Source organism: Hypomesus nipponensis, chromosome 5 (genome assembly GCF_054491055.1).
Source record: "Hypomesus nipponensis isolate SF chromosome 5, ASM5449105v1, whole genome shotgun sequence".
Classification (NCBI taxonomy): domain Eukaryota; kingdom Metazoa; phylum Chordata; class Actinopteri; order Osmeriformes; family Osmeridae; genus Hypomesus; species Hypomesus nipponensis.
The window spans coordinates 12,826,110-12,841,081 of record NC_140365.1 but is presented as its reverse complement, the minus strand read 5'-3'; the positions used below and the strand labels follow the sequence as shown (position 1 = coordinate 12,841,081).

Sequence of the window (14,972 nt, the reverse complement as noted above, 5' to 3'; positions counted from 1 at the left end):
AAATTGTCTTTATTCATTTATATATCACATAAACCTAATGTGTAGGATAGCCTTCATAACATTTATTCTGGCTGTTAGCAGGACAGTTTCACCTATTATACGCTTTCTGTGGTTTAATATCAATTGAAATACCATTGAAGTCCTGTTGATCTATAGTTAGATTATGATTACAAGTTGTTTCAATAGTAATATTGGTGAAAATACCATTGATATTGCGTTGATTTTGTGTTGTGATTTCAACGTTGTTTCAATATTAAATAAGGGTGCAAAATGATGTTGAATCAACATCAGAGTCTGACGTTGATTCAACGAAATTAGCGTTGACAGCGGAATGTTGATTCAACGTAGTTTCAATGAAGTTTGCTATCTGGGATAAAGATCGCTGGACTATAGACCAGTCATGCACTAATATTTTGATCGCAAAAGTGGGGGGGTCCAAACAACTATTTTTTTTAAAGTGGGGGGGACGTGACCCCCCCCCCCCCCCCCAAGTTACATTGCGGCGACGCCCATGCCTTTGTCACATCCCAACATATAGATACAGACCAGCCCTCTGGTGTTCTGGCCCAGGATCTCAGACACTAGTTTAGCTGCGCGCTGCTCTGGGTACTTCCAAGCGAACAACAAAGGAGAAAGTTTATTGAAAATGGACCATCGTAAATGCAGTGTTCCAGGCTACTGGGAATGCTGACACTTTTCATTATCTTCCCAAGGAACCAGACACTCGACGGGCATGGCTAATGTTTTTCTATGAGAAGATCCCTGTTAAGTTTGACACAAATGTATTAATTTGCTTGAATTATTTCATCAAAGACAGTTTTGAATGAAAACCTTGGACAATCTAAAAAAGGATTTGCTAAGCCGCTGTTGCTGAAAAGAGGTGCTGTTCCAACCGTATGCGCAAAACAACACAAGCTGTGGGTAACAGATAGCCTATTAGCAATGCTAACGTCTCCTGAATCTAGCATAGGTAGAACGCTAAATACGTTTCTAAACACATCAACATAGCTCTACCTTACTTAGCAAATTACTCTAGCTAGACTAGCTGTAGTCGGCATTGGAAGGGAAGCTTCCGAAAAAATAACCAGAAAACGAATAGCAGTCTAGCCTATTGCTAACGCCTGTCTACATTATCTATTTGAAAGAACTGGAGAAAGGCAGGTGCTAGATACAGGATACGTCAGCATTGCTAATAACTGTTACCGACAAAATCATACTACTGCTTGCGGTTGTGATGAACAAAAGGTCTGAAAGCACCCTTTTTACAGCTTCATAGCAAATCCTGCTTTACATTGTCCCAGGTTTTCAAAACCGTCCTTGGTGAAAAGGTTTGCGCAAATGTGTCGAGGGTCGAACTGCACAGGGATCTTCTACGCTCGACAAACATCAGCCATGCCTGTCTAGTCAGTGTTACCTAGACTCTCGCTCACCTGCTTTTTGTTAACGGTGATTTGCAAGGCATGCAAAATAGATAGATAGCGAAAACACGTAGACTGTAGGCATGTAAACTAGTTTAGCTTGCTAACGCTAGAGCATAGGTAGAATGTGTGAAGATTTAGCCTAATTTATGTGGCTAACGTTCATGTTCTTCTGTCATATATATCTACAATTCAAGATGCATGTTTGTCCAGATCTATTTTTCAGCAAGATAGCTATCTAACTGAAGCTGAGTTGAATCACGATAGTTTATTTGCTAAGCTGTAGTGCTAACGTTACCCACCTAAGGCGATCTTGTTGTCTTCGACAACAGAAGTGGAAACAAAGAATGTAATCATTGGGTGTGTTTACCTTCGGCAAGGGCACAACCTTTGTTCTCTCACATATATACAGTCCTGCTCACCATTATTGGCACCCATGAAGTTTATGTACATATTGTGGAATGTCTACTTTAGAAAAGACATAAAAAGGAATGATTTGTCTTCGTGAAAGACAACCTGGACAAACCTCAATTGCCTTCTTGGACAATGTTTTATGGACAGATGAAACAAAAGTTGAGCTTTTTGGTAATGCACACAAACAGTATGTTTACATACTGCGCAATGAAGCCTTCAAGGTAAAGAACACCATACCAACAGTCAAGTATGGTGGAGGATCCATAATGTTGTGGGGTTGCATCTGGTACTGGAGGCCTTGACCGTATCACAGGCATCATGAAATCAGAAGATTATCAATCAATTTTAGAAAGAAATGTCTTGCCCAGTGTAAGGAAACCTGGTTTGAGGCAAAGATCATGGGTCCTCCAGCAAGATAAAGACCCAAAGCACACCTCCAAAAGCACGCAGGAATGGTTGAAAGGGAAAACATGGACTGTTTTAAAATGGTCAGCAATGAGTCCTGATCTCAATCCAATTGAAAATCTTTGGGGGGAGTTGAAATCTGCCAATGGAGAAAGGAACCCTGCAAATGTTCAAGAGCTTGAACATATTGCAAAGGAAGTGTGGGAGAAAATACCACCCGAGAAGTGCAAGAAGCTTATAAATGGAAATAAGAAACTTTTGGAGGCTGTCATCGCTGCCAGAGGGTGTGCAACCAAATATTAAGGCGAGGTGCCAATATTAGTGCACATGCTGGTTTTCAGTTTTTTCCTTTGGAATTACAATATCTATGTTGAAATAAAAATTGTCTTTGTTAAATTACTTTTGACCTCCAATTAAAAGATACTTCTGATATAAATTTGGTACATTTCCATTTATTTATGAAGACATTCACTCAGTTATGCAAAACATGAAGGGGTGTCAATAATGGTGAGCAGGACTGTATTAGTGCTGTCAGTTAAACACGTTATTAACGGCGTTAACGCAAACCCATTTTAACAGCGTAAATTTTTTATCGCAAGATTAATGTTCTTTTTGGCCTAGCAAACTTTGTAGTTTTTTTCACATGCTGTTGCAACAACTACTGATGTTAGAAAAACAACAACACCAAACCGGATCTAGCTAGACTGAAAATAAAACAACAGGCACGCTGCACACACTTGTTTGGGCTTGCGAGCCGGCTAAAGAGTAGTAGGCTAACCTTATGTTTTGAGTGGATGGTGAGCGCGAGACGCTGAAATGGATGCCAATAAGATTCTGAATGGAAAGTTTACTTTTAAAAAGTTGCCAATGGTTCCATTGACAAGACCAAATTGATCTGTGTGTTTTGTCGTTGTGAACTGAGCCATCATTGCGGCACGTCCAGTCTGAAATACCAGTTGATGGCCAAGTACACAGCTGATGCAAATCCTCTGCCGCCTCGGCAAAGCCAGGCGATTGCAAAGTTGTTTTCAATAAAAAAACAAAAAAACATTTGCACTAAGACTAGGCAATCCGATCCACTTTTCCATGTTGATAAGAACATTAAAATTAGAAAACAATTATGGTACAAAAATAAATCGAGGGACATTTAGAATAGATCAAAATGTGCGATTAACTGTGATTAATCGTGAGTTAACTATGACATTAATGCGATAAAAATATTTAGTCTTTTGACAGCACTAATTGGGTGTGCTCACGCCTTCGGCGAGCACAACCATTGTTCTCTCACATATATATTTAAGCAATAAGCCCCAAGAGGCCGTGGTTTACGCTGATTTTAGAACAGGTAAGGGGAGTTGTTAGGCACGACGCGAAGCGGAGTGCCGAAAACTCCCTTTTCTAAAACTGTTACTACAAATATTTTATATGGTTTCATCAATAAAAACAATTAGAAACAAAATAGTTTAATAATGAACCGTCATTCTTCCGCTACTACAAAGTACAGTTCCTACATAAATCGTTGCCACGCAACAGCCAGATGGACATCCTTGCCCTCTTTTTAAATTTGAAATATTTGATGCAAAGTCGTCGTCGTCGTCATCTACCGCTTGTCCGGGGATCGGGTCGCGGGGGCAACAACCTAAGCAGGGAGGCCCAGGCTTACTTGATGCAAAGTAATATGGAATGTTAAAGAATGTTATGAGGACAACCTGTGAGGTTATGCTGGATTTTACAACGGCATGGAACGCGATATAGCCAATCACAATCAAGGATGGGAACAACCAGTTTTAGAATCATATTTTTGTCCCCCTAAGGATCAGTCAATATTTGGACTACATAGACAACGCCTGTGTCAAAATAATCGTCTTGGTCTCGATTGCGTTGCTTGTATTTTTATTCACGTTACATTGCACGGTTTAGGAGGTTACGTTTTTGTGGCAAAAAGTGCCTTTAGTCAACGAAGGGAACTCAGTGCTAGCCTTACGTCACAATGTCAGCACACGTTAGCAATGACGCATGGATACAACATGCATAGATGTGCTGTTGCACAGCGAGTATTGTGCCGTGGTGTACTAGCAGCACATGTACATTTATTCAAATCAAGACTTGCATGTACAGTAAGTAATGTCACATTAAATACATTATTTAAACTCAAGCTTGTGTGGTGCGTCGCTGTCTTCAATGCCGCAGCCTAAACTTTGTCGAAAGAAACATTCTAATTTCTGCCGCTTTCAAACAATCCTCTCAGTGAAGTTTGGCTAGCATCAGCAGCTAGCTTGCTTGTAGCAAACTTCTTTTGAATTAGCCATTTCCCCCTAAATTAATGTCAAACTAATTTACGTTTTTGGGGGCATATTTTCAGTTAGCAGACGGTACTGTTTGAATCGCGATTCCATCTGAAATACTGCCGGTGACAACGTTGTTACAGTAGCTTGTAACAGGGGGTTCTTGAATTATGCAATATAAGTAGGCTAAACGCTTGAAAATATCACTAGAAGGGAAAAACTTAACGGCTGCCACCCACCTGCAACCAACGCAAGCGAGCACACCCTACAATTTCCCCAGAAATGGTACCTTCTTTAATATATATTATTTATTATTATTTGTATTTTCGTCCCCCTAAGGATCCCATAATATTTGGACTACATAGACAACGTGGGTGTCAAAATGTTCGTCTTGGTCACGATTGCGTTGCTTCTACTGGGATTTACGTTCTGTTGCACGGTTTAGGTTTGAATTAAGTTTTTGTGGCAAAAGTGAAGCTTAACGATGGCTAACTTGCTAGCCACAGTCACTGACGTCACGAAAACCACCTGTGGCAGAACATTAGTTTAGCAGCTTGTTAACTTCTGGGAGATAGGCTAGCTAGGCTTTACCTAAAACAGCAGACAGCGGCAGAAATGTCACAAGCAACGAGGCCAGGGTGATAACTATTTTTTTTTTATTACCCTGTGAAATGTTGTTCAAAATGAGCTGATATTTAGGGCTGTCCCCAACTAAGATTTTCTATGGTCGACCAAAACTCAACTAGCACTTCTGAAAATCCATCCATCATCTGCCGCTTGTCCGGGGATCGGGTCGCGGGGGCAGCGACCTAAGCATGGAGGCCCAGACTTCCCTCTCCCCGGCCACTTCCACCAGCTCTTCCTGGGGGACCCCGAGGCGTTCCCAGGCCAGCCGAGAGACATAGTCCCTCCAGCGTGTCCTGGGTCTTCCCCGGGGCCTCTTCCCAGTGGGACGTGCCCGGAACACCTCACCAGGGAGGCGTCCAGGAGGCATCCTAATCAGATGCCCGAGCCACTTCAGCTGGCTCCTCTCGACGCGGAGGAGCAGCGGTTCTACTCTGAGCCCCTCCTGGATGACCGAGCTTCTCACCCTATCTCTAAGGGAGAGCCTGGACACCCTGCGGAGAAAGCTCATTTCGGCCGCTTGTATTCGCGATCTCGTTCTTTTGGTCACTACCCATAGTTTGTGACCATAGGTGAGGGTAGGAACTTAGATCGACTGGTAAACAGAGAGCTTCGCCTTTCGACTCAGCTCCTTCTTCACCACAACGGACCGATGCAGAGCCCGCATCACTGCGGACGCCGCACCGATCCGCCTGTCGACCTAGCGCTCCATTCTTTCCTCACTCGTGAACAAGACCCCGAGATACTTGAACTCCTCCGCTTGGTTCAGGATCTCCTCCCCGACCCGGAGATGGCACTCCACCTTTTTCCGGTCGATTACCATGGCCTCAGATTTGGAGGTGCTGATTCGCATCCCAGCCGCTTCACATTCGGTTGCGAACCGCTCCAGTGAGAGCTGAAGGTCGCAGCCCGATGAAGCCAACAGAACCACATCATCTGCAAAAAGCAGCAACCCGATCCTGAGGTCACAAAACCGGACCCCCTCAACACCCTGGCTGCGCCTAGAAATTCTGTCCATATAGGTAATGAACAGAATCGGTGACATAGGGCAGCCCTGGCGGAGTCCAACCCTCACCGGAAACAAGTTCGGCAAAACTACCGGCAATGCAGACCAAACTCTGGCACCGGTCGTACAGGGACCGGACAGCCCCGATCAGGGAATCCGGTACCCCGTACTCTCGGAGCACCCCCCACATGAGTCCCCGATGGACACGGTCGAACGCCTTTTCCAAATCCACAAAACATGTGTAGATTGGTGGGGCGAACTCCCATGTACCCTCCAGGACTCCGCGGAAAACCACATTGCTCCTCTTGAATCCGAGGTTCGACAATCTGACAGACCCTCCTCTCCAGGACCCCTGAATAGACTTTCCCAGGGAGGCTGAGGAGTGTGATCCCCTAAAGTTGAAGTACACCCTCCGGTCCCCCTTTTTAAAGAGGGGAACCACCACCCCGGTCTGCCAGTCCAGAGGCACTGTCCCGGATGTCCACGCGATGTTGCAGAGTCGTGTCAACCAAGACAGCCCGACAACATCCAGAGCCTTAAGGAACTCCGGGCGGACCTCATCCACCCCAGGATCCCTGCAACCGCGGAGCTTTTTAACCACCTCGGCGACCTCAGCCCCAGAGATAGAAGGGCCCCCCCCCCGATGTCCCCAGACTCTGCCTCCACGTCGGAAAGCGTGTTGGTGGAATTAAGGAGGTCTTTGAAGTATTCCTTCCACTGATCCAGGACGTCCCCTGTCGAGGTCAGCAGCGCACCATACCCACCGTATACAGTATTCTGACAGTACAATACAGTCAGACATTACAGTATTCCGTATTCTGAAAATCGACTAATCGAAATGTGAAACTTTTTTTTTTCTCCTATAAATGTCTCAATGTTTTTCATCAAACCATTTTGTGTGATGTTTTACCTCACTGTTTTAAGAGATAATTAAAGAAATATGTAAGTACTGTACTACATAATGCACAAACATTTTTCCGATCTGGCTCAATGTAGCTGCTGGACATTACAGATTCAGTCCTGTTGTTATCGAATGCCGATATAATACAAAATGCCTGATTGGTTATTATTTATTATCTATTACAATGTACTACAAATTAAAAACTGTTTAACTTGCAAATCAGTGTGCTATTCACTGCCTGAAAAGTGCAGCATGCAAACTTGCGTAGAAGCCGAGTGGGGAACGGTGCAACAGAAAAAGATTGTGTTGTCTTGGCTGGAGAAGATAATGTCATTCGATTTGGATGTGATTCTTATAATGGGCATATTCATTTTTCAACCCAGTGCGTGTTAGCGTGAGCGAAGTAGGCCAACTTATGGTTTTCAGGTGGTAGGTACATCATATTCAACGTGAAACTATGAAAAATAAACCGTTGTTGGCAGTTTGCATTCAACGTTTTTTGAGTCACCTGGTACTTTGTAAATGTAAATGTACTGTAAATGAAATGCTGCCATACTACAGATTTCTTTGCCATTTTGCCTAATAACACCGACAAAGTAGGCTTTGGCAGAGTTTGTAGTTCGGCAGACAATTTTGCTTGTGCCGTGTGCAAAAAACTAACAAAACAAAGTACAAATTAACGAAAGGGAAAACAATAACACCTTTTCGCATTTTGAGTTGCTTTGTGTCTTAAATAATACAATCTACAATTTATCGACCAAGAGCATATTGACCAGAAAATCGACTAGTCGATGGAGTGGGGACAGCCATACTGATATTATTAAGAAGTACATCTACTTTCGGAAACAGTAGTCTACTATTTTACTGAAGCATTAGCATCATGGCATTAGCCTCTGTTGCAAGGGCGACACAACAGCGGACTGTGATGCATCTGTTTTCAATTGTTAAAACACGACAGCGGTCTGTGATGCATCTCTTTTCTATCATTAAAGGGGTGATTGACTGGGTTTTTGTGGTATTTCTCATTGTTCCTTAAGGTCTCCAAATAGGGTATGTAACATTGGTTGGCCTGAAAACGGCCCGGGTGCTGTTCTATGCCCCTGATACATCCTCTGAAATTTTCCTGTGAAAAAACTCTGTTTTCTTCTTTTATGGTCTGCTCATGAATATACGGATGAGCTGCGCAATGATTGGTTGGTTTACAAAGAGTGAAGTTGCAGAGCAAAGACGCAACATGGCCAACAGCACTCACTGAAACGAGGGTGGAGACTTGAAATATAAAAAATAGTGAACACGTAAAACTAAGGGGTAGGGGTAAGAGTATTTGGATTTGGCCTAGACTAGCCCTTAAAGGACATGACATAAATTCACAAATAATCAGATTTTTTTGTGCATTCAATATTCAGGCTGATGAATTACCTCAATCAAATCAGTTGATAAATCCTTGCACACAGTTCTAGACATAGCAGTCCCGAAGGGGCCGACGTGAGTGTCTCCATAATTCATAGATTATTTACTCTCTCTGTCAGTGAATTTATATCTCAGCCTTGCAAATGTTGTGGTTATTTCAATATCTTCATTTCACACAACCTCTGTTTGCATTGTCAGGCACCTGATTTGTTAAATGGAGCGGCCCCATTTCGAAATTATTTTATGCACATGGTGGAGTCAGTCTCACCATGTCTGGATAAATTGCGCAAGCAATATACCAAATTGTTTTAATTTTGCTTAGAGAATTAGATGATATCCAGATCCTAACCCTTACCCCAACTCTACTCCAATGAATCACAAAGATAGCTTACTCTCCTACTGTGTAACCATCTATCTACACCTCCCTCATATGGTGTTTCATGAGCAAGTATAACCCTTCTCCTCACTCAATTAAAGTCACCTGGTTATGACCTTTCAATATTGAAGGAGGCAGCTGTGGAAGGGTCATACTCATTAGTCACCAATAGCAACAGGTTCATCCATGCAGAGGGGTCCCACTTCAATGATGTGACACACAAGTCTTTTGATAATGTAAAAATACATCTCCTTGACCAACTAGGCACATCTCTTAATTTAGCCTGCTGAGAAATCTGAGGATATTCTAAGTGGGATCAAGTCTGTTTATTCACATCCCAACAAGTGTATGAAGTGTTTCACATAAACCCTGTTTTTGTCGATGGACACCTGATTTGTTATAGGAAGCAGTGTTCAGAGTGGAATTAGTCATATTTAAAAAGCTAATTGTTGCTTGATGATCTTATTTCCTTAGACCCAATCAAGAGTTTGTTCTGTCTCTGTTTCACTGCAACTGCACTTTGGGATTATGGTGTATTTGGAGCAGGTCTCTCATACAGCTCATTAATTAAGTTAAACCTCATGTTAAACCAAAAGGGTTTATGTTCACCGATACCATAGTATGTTAATGTAGAAAAAAGGATGCATGTGGCATTAACCTTACCGATGAATGCAAAGCACACCATGCTGAGAAGAAAGGAGATCTCAGAGGGCATTAGGATGACGGGCAGTAAAAGCACATCAGTTAAGGAAATAATATTGGAGCTCTATCGGTCCACTGTGAGGCAAATAATTTAAAATGATTTTAGAGCATTTAACATGACAGCAACTCTGACTAGAAGTGGAGGCCCTTCAAAAATATCCCAGAGACCACAAGAACATTAATAATGGGGTCAGATAGCTGAGCCGAATCGGGCTATTAATCATAAGGTTGCCGGTTCGATTTCTGTCCATTAAAATTACATTGTGTCCTTGTCACTTCACCCTACTTGCCTCGGGGGGAATGTCCCTGTACTTACTGTAAGTCGCTGCGGATAAGAGCGTCTGCTAAATGACTAAATGTCAATGTAATAAATCAGGTAAAAGCTAATTTAAGCATAAAATCAAGAGATTTGCAGACCTCCCTTGTTACAGCTCACTGTACATGCTTCATCTATAAGAACACTAAATTGGAATTGTATTCTTGAGAGGGTTGTGAGGAAGAAGCCTCTGCTGTCAAAAATAACCAAACTGCCCATCTTAATTTTGCCAGATACCACTTAGGAAAACTTGAAGGTTTCCGGAAGTCCATTTTATAGACAGATAAATTGTACCCTTTTGTCACAATCAACTCAGCTGTGTTTGGCAAAAACACATCACTGCAAAATAACCTTATCTCAACAGTCCAGCTAGGTGGTTAGTGGGTCAAGATCTGTGGCTGCTTTCCCTCCTCTGGACCTGGATGACTACATCAAGGGAACTATGAATTCTTATGTATATCAAGAGATTCTTAAACAGAACGTTTGCCCATCAGTCAAATAACTAAATCTGGCCTGAAAATTAGTCCTCCATCTAGACAATGACCCAAAGCATTCAAGCATATCTACCAAAACATGGCTCAAGAGAAAAAACATGTTGTTTTGGATTGGGCGAGTCCAAAGTCTGACCTAAATTCGTTCAAGATGTTGTGGCACAACCTGAAAAGGGCTTTTACTGCAAGACACCATTTAAACCTCATTAAATTGGCTTACTCAACGAGGAGGAGTGAGCAAAAATCTTTCAAAACAGATGTCAGAGTGAATACTGGCTTTAGGCAACATTGAGTCCACATTATTGCTGCCAGTGGAGGTTCCACAAGCTCTTTAGGGTTTATACACAGGGGTTGGCATATTTTTGCATGCATGAAATCAGAATTTCTGATTTGCTTTTGCTGAATAATCAATGAAAATGTATCATTCAGTTAGTCAGCAGGTGAATGACTGATTACCACTGGAATGTTTCTTCACAATCGATTGTAACATACTTAAGCAATAAGCCCCAAGAGGCCGTGGTTTGTGCTGATTTTAGAACAGGTAAGGGGAGTTGTTAGGCAGGACGCGAAGCGGAGTGCCGAAAACCCCCATACCTGTTCTAAAATCAATGCAAAACACGGACTTGCGGGGCTAATTGCTTTTCTAAAACAGTTACTACAAATATTTGATATGGTTTCATAAATAAAAACAATTAGTTCAAGTACAAAATAGTTTAATAATGAACCGTCATTCTTCCGCCACTACAAAGTATAGTTCCTATATAAATCGTTGCCACGCAACAGCCAGATGGACACCTTTGCAGTGTTTTTTTATTTGAAATATTCGATGCGCAGTAATATGGAATGTTAAAGAATTATGAGGACAACCTGTAAGGTTATGCTGGATTTTTCAACGGCATGGAATGTGATATTGCCAATCACAATCAAAGATGGGAACAACCAGTTTTAGAATCTTAAATTCCCTGTTATGTTACAGTTCTTGTCTTCAGCCATTCATGTTTTATTCTGTTTTTCTCAGTGCTGTCTTCTTTTTTTCTCCACCTTCACTCTTGCATGCACTCTTCCACTCTGCATGTGCCACTTTGTGTTTGGTGGGCTCCAGCTCCCCATCCCCAGGTATAAGAAGGTAAGACACTGGCGACCACTTTACCCTGTGGAGTAGACAAAGCCCTAACCAACCCTTATTACCCAAAACCATCCTAGTCAACATTTGAGAAACCTAACCCCTGTCCTAACCCTGGTTTAAACCACAACCAGCCAACAAATAACCCTACACAACCTTCACCTTATTGTCCTTGAATCAACCGACACCCTGCATAAATGATCCTTAACCACCTTACACCCACAGCAACCTTCCAAACCTAACTCAGCAATCTAAAATACAACTTGTTTCACACTCTTTAGGAAGTATTATTGATGATCAGTGTCCATAGGGAAAATTCTACAGATGTTACTGTTCTCTCCCATCACTTTGGGCTGCATTATTTTTTTATATATTAATTTCAGTCTGTTTCATGTCTTCAGTTCAAACTGTTTTTTTCCTTTACAGCAAATCAATACAAATGTGCTGTTTACAACCTCACTGGCATTAAAATTGGCAAATGCTTAATGTACTGCATTGCCCACTCATTTCAACCTAGATGTATGAAATGAGTCTGGATAAACTTTGACTTACAGCCAGGGACAAACACTAGCGGCTCCGGCCTTATACCTCCAGACATCTCACAATATACTCATATCTTTCGACATCTACATTGTGGCACATTTTCTATGCGAGTCTACACAAACGCACCTTGGGTGGCATGACAAATATCACATCCCAGGAGCATGACAAATTTGACTGCTGGGATAGACTAAAGTGGCAGCAATATTTTGCACACTGTATCTTATCACTGCTGACTTTTGTCAATCTTTTGTTGTAGCAGACTGACCCCGCATGCCACATTTTACTTGGCTCAGTTTTTGTACAATTTTTCTTACTGAAATAAATGAATTACTAATAGCAGCAATAAGGCAAAGGGCCAATACCCTGCCCCACAAGGAGATGAACCATAGTTGTGATCAAGAAAGGGTCAATTCTGCAGAGGCTTCCAGAGATCAATGGGAGGTGTTTAGTAATGCAATGGAGAGAGCAAATGATGAATCATTGGTGGAAGGTCTGATGGAGAACTAGTGGATGCATTCCATAATCTTCAACAACTAAAATTTGGTGGCCAAGCGGCGAGGCCACCTAGAGGGTTTCTACTTATTATTATTACACATCATCTTCTGCCATGGGAGTCTTTGGCAGCCCCAAGAACCACATTGTCAGAAGTTGGGAAATTTGGCACACTCTTTGGGACCAGTCCCCTCATCAATTTCACCAAGTTTCATGTCTCCCATTCCAACCATCTAGCACCACCAATGGGTCAAAGTTGAATGTGTGTTGACCCATGTTACATTTGAACCATATGCCCCATTGTCCAAAATGAGGTATCGTTGGATTCCCTGGATCAAGACGAGTTCAACGCACTCTATGACATCATACCCAGTTCTATAGATTCTCCGCCATTTTGAATGTAAAGGAAAAGCGTTTTTTCGCTACACCTCCTACAATTCTTGTTGAATCTTCAACAAGAAAAATTGCTTCAAAATTGCCACAGATGATCTTCAGACCAAGCCTCACAAAAATCATCCCCTGGAGCTTTGATTTTCGCAACTGTTTGTTAGTTACAGCCACGGCAAATTTATGTGGCTGAATTGATGTGGCCGCCATTTTGAATATAACGTTTTTTTGCTACCTCTCCTATAAGGTTTGTCCAATCTTCACCAAATTTGGCACAAATCATCTTCAGACCAAGCCACTCAAAAGACATCACATGTTTTTTGTTTATCTAAACCGTTTGACTGGAACAGCCAAACAAAGTCGTCAACCAAGCCACCATAAAAGAAGTGAGGTCATATCTCAGCACCTCTTTACTGCATTGACACCAAATTTGGTATAGGGACTAGGGACACTGTTCTAAAGAGGTCCAAAATAGGTCATGCCATTTCACCTCTAGGTGGCGCTGCAATCAGCAATGATTTTGCACCATTTATCTTCAGATCAAGCCTCACAAAAGACATTACGTTTTTTTGATTTTCTACACTTTTTGACTGGAACAGCCAATCAAAGTCGTCAACCAAGCCACCATAAAAGAAGTGAGGTCATATCTCAGCACTTCTTTACTGCATTGACACCAAATTTGGTATAGGGACTAGGGACCCTGTTCCAAAATAGGTCATGCCATTTCACCTCTTGGTAGCGCTGCAATCAGCAAAAAATTTGCACCATTTATCTTCAGATCAAGCCTCACAAAAGACATCATGTTTTTTTTTTTTTCTACACTTTTTGACTGGAACAGCCAATCAAAGTCGTCAAACAAGCCACCATAAAAGAAGTGAGGTCATATCTCAGAACCTCTTTACTGCATTGACAGCAAATTTGGTATAGGGACTAGGGACCCTGTTCTAAAGAGGTCCAAAATAGGTTATGCCATTTCACCTCTAGGTGGCGCTGCAATAAGCACAAATTTGGCACCATTTATCTTCAGATCAAGCCTCACAAAAGACATCACATGTTTTTTTGATTTTCAAAACTGTTTTTCCGGTAAAGCTGATCAAAGTCGGCGATGAAGCCGCCAAAACAAGAAGTGAGATCATATCTCAGGAAATATTTGATGAATTGACATCAAACTTGGTACAGGTGTTCGGGACCGTGTTCCAAAGAGGTCCACAAAAGGTTATATCATCTAACCGCTAGGGGGCAATCCCGTGTCTGACATGTTAAATAGTGATACCAGCTGAATTGATGTGGCCGCAATTCTAGGGATGGGTATCGAGAACCGGTTCTGTAAGGACCCGGTTCCAAATTTCTCAAAACCCGAATATCAATAAGGTCCAAGCTTATCGATACCGCTATCGAGACCAAGTAATATAATGTAACGTTGACTTATGTCTTGAGAAATAAGTAATGTCATTTAAATTAAATCACTGGTGCACAAACATACAACGTCTGACTAAAATGACTACATTCAATTGAATGGCCTGCCAACCGCCTTTAAACTAAACGAAGAAGAATTTAATTGCCTCACGCGCTACTTTGCTTCATTTCTCATTTTGTTGCTAGCTACGATGGCAGAACGCACAAAACGGTCGAAGGCTTGGCTACATTTTATTAAAACCACAGACAAAGAAGAAGCAAAGTGCAATATATGTTCCAAAGTGATTTCTTGCAAGGGGGGTAACACAACTGCGAAGAACAAACACCTCAATGTTGTACATCAGATCAAGATTAAATGCAGTACCTTCGACTGTCTTCGAGTCGCAACGGTGCCAACTACAGCTGCCGTTGCAGGACAATCCTCTGGTGAGCGCACCCCAACTTCGTAGCAAGTCTCCATCGTTGATAATAATAAGCCAATTCAGGGCTCAACAGTGCAACTATTTCACTCGCATATTCCCCTAAAATTTGATGTGTGCGCGAACTGCAAATATTATTTAGGAGCACAGCGTGTGAGTAAAGACTAGCCTACCCCCCTCGCTGCTGATTTTTCCAAAACAAACACCGCGAGCATGGCTCTGTGCCATCGTGTTAAACAAAAAC

The 14,972-nt window shown here is 42.1% G+C and overlaps 1 protein-coding gene across 2 annotated transcripts in view; it reads left to right on the top strand.

The window, feature by feature from the left end:
* doc2b (double C2-like domains, beta) overlaps window positions 1–14,972 on the top strand; it is a 303,902-nt gene that overhangs the window by 82,881 nt on the left and 206,049 nt on the right. Inside the window, exon 3 of one of the 2 annotated variants that reach the window (XM_084698129.1) lies at window positions 11,451–11,474. The exons of the other annotated variant lie outside the window; for it this stretch is intronic. Within the exon in view, the coding sequence (XP_084554255.1) occupies window positions 11,451–11,474 (24 nt within the window). The remainder of the gene's footprint in view (window positions 1–11,450; window positions 11,475–14,972) is intronic. 2 annotated transcript variants of the gene reach the window in all.